Source organism: Lithobates pipiens, unplaced genomic scaffold, assembly GCF_037356315.1.
Source record: "Lithobates pipiens isolate NorthernLeopardFrog02 unplaced genomic scaffold, aLitPip1_a1.2 Scaffold_13, whole genome shotgun sequence".
Classification (NCBI taxonomy): domain Eukaryota; kingdom Metazoa; phylum Chordata; class Amphibia; order Anura; family Ranidae; genus Lithobates; species Lithobates pipiens.
Genome location: NW_027507718.1, coordinates 269,783,061 through 269,792,308, shown reverse-complemented (window position 1 = coordinate 269,792,308; position 9,248 = coordinate 269,783,061). Strand labels below are relative to the sequence as shown.

At 43.8% G+C, this 9,248-nt stretch overlaps 1 protein-coding gene across 3 annotated transcripts in view; it reads left to right on the top strand.

Annotated features, from left to right (window-relative positions):
* The first annotated feature begins 542 nt into the window (after positions 1–542).
* The window catches only part of LOC143974846 (alcohol dehydrogenase 1-like), a 106,656-nt gene continuing 97,950 nt past the window's right edge, over positions 543–9,248 (top strand). For all 3 annotated transcript variants that reach the window (XR_013272285.1, XM_077476604.1, XM_077476603.1), the window contains exon 1: positions 543–640. Coding sequence is in view for 2 of the 3 variants with exons in the window: in XM_077476604.1 (XP_077332730.1) it covers positions 623–640 (18 nt within the window). In the remaining variant the exon portion in view is untranslated. The remainder of the gene's footprint in view (positions 641–9,248) is intronic.

Below are 9,248 nucleotides of genomic sequence, written 5' to 3'. Positions count from 1 at the left end.
ATAAAATGGTTTAATTTGATGATTTTGGTGTTTCAGTGCTGTTTTACCTGCCAAAACACTGGTTATTCTGTGCAGCTAATCTAGCTGGCTATCATTTGAAGGTTACACACAGGCAACAACAAAGTAGTAAAGTGTTATGCATGATAAAACTTTACAACAGAGTATATTGTCCTTTAAAGGATGTCAGATTTTACCGTATCTGCTTGCCTTTACGGGATGTACAGGCACACAGATAAACTGGCAGATCTGTTGGAGACCTGCATGGTACTGGCAATGCTTACCTGCAACAAAATGAGCATTTATTATTTCTTTCTAAAGAGTGAACTTATCCTTTAAATATATAAAATCACATAGAATTACAGCGTTTTTATAAAAGTAATTTATACATATGCAGTATTACTACAATACTTGTCTTTTTTAACTATACTCTATACACATTTATGTGTGTAGCTATGCTTTGCACACTCCACAGAATTTTGGCTTAAGGAACAGGAGTGCTTGGCATTTAGCCATTTCACAGGGGATCAATGTGGGAGGCTTAATGTGCAACCTTTATAAAATGACAGCTGTTGCCTAAAGTTTATTCCCTTACATTAAAGCAGAGGAAAGATCTTCAAGTGAGATGGCTACTGCTGGAAAGGTAAGTTGGTTGCTATAGGTTAGCTTATGTAAAATATTTAAACATTTGTCAAACATATGGTATATATTGGGATACCTAAAGATTATAGTAACATTATTAATTATATTATTGCTATACAGGATTTATATAGCACTAACAGTTTGCTCAGCGCTTTACATGAGGGCAAACAGTACAGTTACAATACAATTCAATACAGGAGAAATCGGAAGGGTCCTCTTCTTTAGAGCTTACAATCTAAGAGGGAGGAGTCAAGTGATACAAAAGGTAATAACTGTGGGAAATGAGCTTAAAATATTTTTTTCTTTTTCAATGGTGGAGAATGATCTGAGGGTTTTGGTACATCATAAGCTCAATAATAACATTCAATGACAATCTGCGGTTTCCAAAGCGAGCCAAGTCCTTTCTTGTATTAAGAGAGGTATGGACTACAAAGAGAGAGAGATCATTTTGCCCCTGTACAAATCATTAGTAAGACCTCATCTGGAATATGCAGTTCAGTTTTGGGCACCAGTTTTTAAAAAGGATATCGGGGAACTGGAGAAAGTGCATAGAAGGGCAACCAAACTGATAAGGGGCATGGAGGAGCTCAGCTATGAGGAAAGATGAGAGGAACTGAATATATCCTCTCTTGAGAAGAGGAGATTAAGGGGGGATATGATCACCATGTATAAACATATAAGGGTCCATATAGTGAATTTGTTGTTGAGTATTCACTTTACGGTCAACACTGAGGACAAGGGGGCACTCTTTACGTCTAGAGGAAAAGAGATTTCATCTCCAAATACCAAAAGGTTTCTTCGCAGTAAGAGCTGTGAAAATGTGGAATAGATTCCCTCTAGAGGTAGTTCTGGCTAGCTAAGTAGATTGGTTTAAGGCAGGCCTGGATACTTTCCTAAATGTGCATAATAATAATTATAAACTGGGTACTAACATTTAAAGGTAACGTTGATCTAGGGAAAATCTGATTGCCTCTCTGGGATCAGGAAATATTTTTTCCCCTGCTGTAGCAAATTGGATTCTGTTTTTCTGTTTTTTTTTCCACCTTCCTCTGGATCAACTCTGGGTATAGGATTGGGTATATGAGACTGTGTGATTATTTTTTATTTTATTTAATTTTTTTTAAATAATTTTATTTTTATTTTTTATGGTTGATCTAGATGGACTTGTGTCTTTTTTCAACCTGACTAACTATCTAACTATGAGCTAATGGAAAAAATAAAAGTTCAGTTATTAGGTGAAGGCAGGATAGAGTTCTCTGAAGAGAAAAGTTTTCAGGGATTGCCTAAAAGTGGATAGAGTTGGAGATAGGTGGACAGATTTCAGAGGATGGGAGAGGCTTGGGAGAAGTCCTGGAGGCGAGCATTGGAGGAGATGACAAGGGAACTAGAGAGCAGGAGGTCTTGGGAGGAGCAAAGAGAACGATTTAGTTGGTATTTTGAAACCAGGTTTGTGATGTAGTTGGGGACCGAGCTGTGGATGGCTTTGAAAGTTATTCCGTGATAAAGCCCACATAAATGAAATGAGAATATTTGTCCAGTGTATAAACAGCAAATGTGAATATAAATTAGTCCATAAACAGTGATTCAATGTGAAATCAATCAGTGCAAAATCCCTTAATCACACAGAAGCACCCTGTGAAGTAATCCACCAGCTCATAAATTGAATGCTTATCAGAGGGCAAGCTACAATGAGCTTGTAGATATTATGGTCAGCAATGCAGCAACAACTCGTCTTCACAATATGCACCAGAGGCATATAGGATAGCTCAGTCCATGAGGCAAACAAGGCAGTCAGCAGGCAAAACCCAAAAGAAGAGAATGCACTCCATAGTGTGAATCAGTAAACAAATGTAATAAAAATACATAGATAGCAGCTAGATAAACATCAACCATAAAGACAATGCCGGCTGGCTTGCAGACACCTGTTTGGTTGCAGGTACACAGCTATGATGTCAGCGTGTGAACCACCCGACGTACGTTTCATCTCAAAAGACATTGTCAAGGGAACGGGCACTCATCACTTAAACAGACACTTAAAACCATGCATCGATGTGAAACCTGAGCGGCGGGATCTAAAAATCACATCCACAGGAAATCCGACTAGTTTCTAAACCAAAAATGTTTTTGAACCCATACTGGTAAAAAAACATATAATGCAAATCCACGAGGGAATGAATCCATCATGACTAGATTAGATGGATAAAAATTGGATAAAAAATACTAAAAAAGATAATAAATAAAAAAACATACCCCTCTGCATTAATACACAGATCTAAAGACCCAGACCCTAGAACAACAATCCGGCCTCGCCATCTAGTGCGACAAGAGAGAAATGCCACTAAAGGCAATTACATAAATTACTTATTCTCTAGACCGGCAAAGCCCTATGAAAAATACACCAATCTGTTACCTCTGCAGATTGGTGATAACACCATTACAAATATTTTAAAAATAATTATATTACAATAATAGTAATAATGAACATACATTATATACTACACAAAAACCTTGAATATAATCCCTTTCATATAGGTGTATCCACCCAGGGTTTACATCAAGTTCACAATGGAAAGAAACCCCAACTTATAAATTATCAATAAATGCATTAAGATCAACCTCCACATTCAGCCCAAAAGGAGTGTAACATTTTAATTTATACACCCAAGCCATCTGTAACCCGGAAATCCCGTGCACTAGGGATCCCCCCTCCAATGGGAGTTGCACCTATCTATCCCTAGAAAGATGGTCTTAGTGGGATTACGGGCATGCACCACACGATAATGCCCAGAGACAGGGTGTTTGAGAAAACCAGTTTTAATATTTGTCACATGCTCGTTGAGTCTAACCGAGAGGGGGCGCTTAGTCCTCCCTACATCTTGCAGCCCACACGGGCATTGGAGTAAGTAAATAACCCCCTCGGTAGAGCATGTGACAAATGGTTTAATCTAAAACTCTACCGAGGTACTAGTGGAGACAAACTTGTGGGTTCTTCTATGTGTACATCCACTCAGGGAACACAGCCTGGACCTCCTGCATTGATAGAACCCTGTCAGGTTCTCAAAGAACCCTTTTTTAATTGGGGGAGGGTCAAGCACATTAGGGGCCACTCTACCTCGAATCGAAGAGGCACCCTTATAGACCACCTGTGGTTTCGCTGGAGGGACAAGACCCAGAGTAGGATCATTTGTAATAATGTGCCAATGTTTCTTAATGAGTTTAGCCACATTTCTATGCTGAATGGAATAGGTGGTGATAAAGGGAACAGAAGGTATCCTATCTCTGTCTAAAGTTTTCACCTTAACTAGATGCTGACCGCCGGCCATCAAATGACGGCCAGGCGGCGCACCTATTGTGGCGGGAGGCCGTCATATGACAGCCTCCCGTTAAAACAGGGAATGCGCGCGATCATGCGCACGCATCCCTGTTTCTTCGGTGGCGGCGTGTCACAGAGACACCGCTCGCCACCGAAGGGGGTGAACAGCCATTGGTTATGGCTGTTTACCACGTGATCGGCCGTGATGAAGTCACGGCCGATCACAGATGGTCACACCCCGGCTGTGCACGGCGCATGCACGCGATCGCGAGTGCGCTGCGCGTGCACGTCGGTGGTGGCGTGTTCCCGGGGAACACTGCTCGTCACCGACGCTGGTAAACAGCCATTAGCCGGCTGTTTACCCACGTGATCGGCTGTGATCTTTTCACAGCCGATCACTAAAATGTAAACAAACCGCGGTAACGAGATGTTACCGGGTTGTTCTCCTCCTCACACACCGATCGTGTGTGAGGAGGAGATTGCGGTAACATCTCGTTACCGCCTAGTGTACACCAATCACACTGATTGCCCCCCCCCCCAATAAAAAGGACCTGTCACCACCCCTCATAGTACCTGTCAATCACAGTCCATCAGAGTACCTGTCACAGTCCATCAGAGTACCTGAGTACCTTTCCCGGCCCATCAGAGTACCCGAGTACCTGTCCCAGCCCATCAGAGTACCCGAGTACCTGTCACGGGACATCAGAGTACCCGAGTACCTGTCCCAGCACATCAGAGTACCAGAGTACCTGTCCCAGCACATCAGAGTACCCGAGTACCTGTCACAGCCCATCAGAGTACCCGAGTACCTATCACGGTCTATCAGGGTACCCGAGTACCTATCACGGTCCATCAGGGTACCCGAGTACCTGTCACGGTCCATCAGGGTACCCGAGTACCTGTCACGGCACATCAGGGTACCCGAGTACCTGTCACGGCACATCAGGGTACCCGAGTACCTGTCACGGTCCATCAGAGTACCTGAGTACCTGTCACAGTCCATCAGAGTACCCGAGTACCTGTCACAGTCCATCAGGGTACCCGAGTACCTGTGTCGGTTCAACAGTGTACCCGAGTACCTGTCACAGCCCATCAAAGTACCCGAGTACCTGTCACAGCCCATCAGAGTACCCGAGTACCTGTCACAGCCCATCAGAGTACCCGAGTACCTGTCACAGCCCATCAGAGTACCCGAGTACCTGTCACAGCCCATCAGAGTACCTGAGTACCTGTCACAGCCCATCAGAGTACCTGAGTACCTGTCACAGTTCATCTGAGTACCCGAGTACCTGTCACAGTTCATCTGAGTACCCGAGTACCTGTCACAGTTCATCTGAGTACCCAAGTACCTGTCACAGTTCATCTGAGTACCTGAGTACCTGTCACGGTTCATCTGAGTACCTGTCACAGTTCATCTGAGTACCCGAGTACCTGTCACAGTCCATATGAGTACCTGTCACTGCCCTTCAGAGTACCCAAATACCAGTCACCAAGCCATCAGAGTACCTGTCATCAGGCCATCAGAGTACCAGAGTACCTGTCACCAGGCCATCAGAGTACCCGAGTACCTGTCACCAGGCCATCAGAGTACCCGAGTACCTGTCACCAGGCCATCAGAGTACCCGAATACCTGTCACCAGGCCATCAGAGTACCCAAGTACCTGTCACCAGGCCATCAGAGTACCCAAGTACCTGTCACCAGGCCATCAGAGTACCAGAGTACCTATCTCCAGCCCATCAAAGTACCCCAGTACCTATTTGCAGCCCATGTCTCATAGAATATACGTTTGGATGTTTGCTTTCCAAAATGGGGTCATTTTGTGGGTAATTTCACTGTCCTGGTGGTCCAGGACCTTCAAAAGTGTGATGGGTAGGAATGAAATGAGATGTGTCATTTATGCTCCTAGAACGCCTGAACGTACTACTTCAATGTTCGGCCTCTCTATGTGGCCAGGCTGTGTAAAAGTCCTACACATGTGGTATTGCCATACTCGGGAGGAGTAGCAGAATGTGTTTTGGGGTGTACCGTATATACTCGAGTATAGGCCGACCCGAGTATAAGCCGAGGCCCCCAATTTACCCCCAAAAAACTGGGAAACCTATTGACTCGTGTATAAGCCGAGGGTGAGATATGCCTGTCCATCCCTGTGTGTGTCCGTCCATCCCTCTGTGTCCGTCCATCCCTGTGTGTCCGTCCATCCCTGTGTGTGTGTCCATCCATCCATCCCTGTGTGTGTGTCCATCCATCCATCCCTGTGTGTGTGTGCGTCCATCCATCCATCCATCCCTGTGTGTGTGTGTGTGTGTGTGTGTGTGTGTGTCCATCCATCCATCCATCCCTGTGTGTGTGTGTCCATCCATCCATCCATCCCTGTGTGTGTGTGTGTGTCCATCCATCCATCCGTGTGTGTCCATCCATCCATCCGTGTGTGTCCATCCATCCATCCGTGTGTGTGTGTGTGTGTGTGTGTGTGTGTGTGTGTGTGTGTGTGTCCGTGCAGCCTTGTGTGTCCAGCCTACCTGTGCCCCGAGCCTCCGTCCGGTCCCGTCCCGAGCCTCCGTGTCGTCCCGTCCCGAGCCTCCGTGTCGTCCCGTCCCGAGCCTCCGTGTCGTCCCGTCCCGAGCCTCCGTGTCGTCCCATGCCAGGATCGCCGCTCTTCGTCGGCGCCCTGGCGGCCATTCCCCTGTTCAAAAGCCGCGCCTCTGCCTCCGCCTCCGCCTGTGATAGGCGGAACACTCAATTTCCCAGCAGTCAGTGTTCCGCCTATCACGGACATCGGCTCATCCTCGGATGAGCCGATGTCCGTGATAGGCGGAACACTGACTGCTGGGAAATTGAGTGTTCCGCCTATCACAGGCGGAGGCGGAGGCAGAGGCGCGGCTTTTGAAAGGTAGAATGGCCGCTGTCTGTCTGCTCGACACGCTGTTCGGGCAGTCAGACAGCGGTGACTCGAGTATAAGCTGAGGGGGGCACTTTCAGCCTCAAAAAAGAGGCTGAAAATCTCGGCTTATACTCGAGTATATACGGTAATTTTTGCTATATACATGCTATGTGTTAGAAATATCTCATAAATTGACAATTTTGTGTAAAAAGAAATGCGTTTTAATTTTTTTCCACATATTCCAAAAACTTCTGGAAAAAAATGAACCATTCAAAAGACTCACTATGCCTCACAGATTATACGTTGGGGTGTTTTTTTTCCAAAATGGGGTAATTTTATGGGCAATTCCATTGTCCTGGTACTCCAGGGCCTTCAAAAGTGTAATAGGTGGTTGAGAAATGAGATGCGTAATTTTTGCTCGTAGAACGTCTGAAGGTACTACATCAATGTTGGTGCTCTGTATGTGGCCAGGCTGTGTAAAAGTCTCACACATGTGGTATCGCCGTACTCGGGAAGAGTAGCAGAATGTATTTTGGGGTGTAATTTGTTGTATGCATATGTTGTGTGTGAGAAATAACCTAAAAAAAAATAATAATAAAAAAAAAAATCTTCATTTTGCAAAGAATTGTGGGAAAAAATTACAACTTAAAAAAACTCATCATGCTACTTACTTAATACCTTGGAATGTCTACTTTGTAAAAAGGGGTCATTTGGGGGGTATTTGTACTTTCCTGACTTGTTAGTGTCTCAAGAAATGAGACTCACCTAATGTACTGAAGGCCTGATCAGATGTGATCAATTTTCAGCGATTGGCACCATAGTTTGTAGACGCTATAACTTTCACAAAGACCAAATAATATATACTAATGTGGGTAATTTTTACCAAAGATATGTAGCAGTATACATTTTGGCCAAAATGTATGAAGAAAAATTACTAATTAGCAAAAATTTATGATAAAAACAAAGAAAAAGGCATTTTTTTCACAAAATTTACGTTTTATTTTATTTATAGCACAAAAAATAAAAAACTCACTAGTGATTAAATACCACTAAAAGAAAGCTCTATTTGTGTGGAAAAAAGGACGCAAGTTTCATATGGGTACAGTGTTGCATGACTGAGTAATTGTCATTAAAACTGTGAGAGCGCTGAAAGCTGAAAATTGGTCTGGTCAGGAAGGGGTTGTAACTGCACTGTATTGAGGTGGTTAAGCAAGTCATTCTTATCAAGTAGTGAAACTTCCTCCAAGGTGTTTATAAGAGAGGCCTCTAAATAACCCTTCTCCAAAAAGCGTTTAATCAGGGTATCAGCCTGGATTAAAAACTCACCAGGCTCTGAACAATAATGTTTCAGCCGTATAAACTGACTCTTCGACACTGACCTCAGCCAGGCCTCATGATGGTAACTATCTGTGGGTATGTATGAATTTCGGTCAGTGCTTTTTAAGAAGGTGGCAGTAGTAAACCGGCCATCCTTGAACCCAATTTTCAGATCCAAAAAGTTAATTTTGGTCAAACCAGCCTCATAGTTAAGGAAGATTATTATTATTATTCAATTCGCCCATGAAGGCATCCAAATCCTCTCGGCTACCTTCTCATAGGAGGAGTCGTCTATGTACCTCGCCCACAACACCACTTGAGGTTTCCGATGGGCATAGACATCCTCCTCCCAGAGGGCCATAAAGAGGTTCGCCAAACATGGGGCATACTTAGCCCCCATCGCGACCCCTCTTTCCTGCCTATAAAACTGGCCACCAAACCAGAAATAATTATGAGATGCTGCAAATTGGAGCAGTTCCATAATAAAGCAAACCTGTTTATCAAATAAACCAGAGTCTCTCCTCAAACGTCTCTCCTCAAAAAATATTCAACTGCAAAAAGCCCCAATTCATGCAGTATCACCGTATAAAGGGATGGCACATCCGCCGTCACTAGCCACCAACCCAACCCAGGGGTATATTCAGCTAATAAATTAATCACATGATGTGATCCTGCATGCCTCTGGTGCATATTGTGGAGACGAGTTGTGGCTGCATTGCTGACCATAATATCTACAAGCTCATTTTAGCTTGCCCTCTGGTAAGCGTTCAGTTTATGCGGTGGTGGATTACTTCACAGGGTGCTTCTGTGTGATTAAGGGATTTTGCACTGATTGATTTCACATTGGATCACTGTTTATGGACTCATTTATATTCACATTTGCTGTTTATTCACTGGACAAATATTCTCATTTCATTTATATGGGCTTTATCACAGACTTATTTTTTATTTGCCTTTAGCGTAGCTTTTTCCTTTGCTTCCATTTATTTGAATTGTGCATATCTCACAATTTTTAGCTGCTTATGTTCACATTGATTTTTTATATTTATGAAATAATTTCTAGCGCTGTATTTTTTGTGTTTTTTTAGATTGTTGTT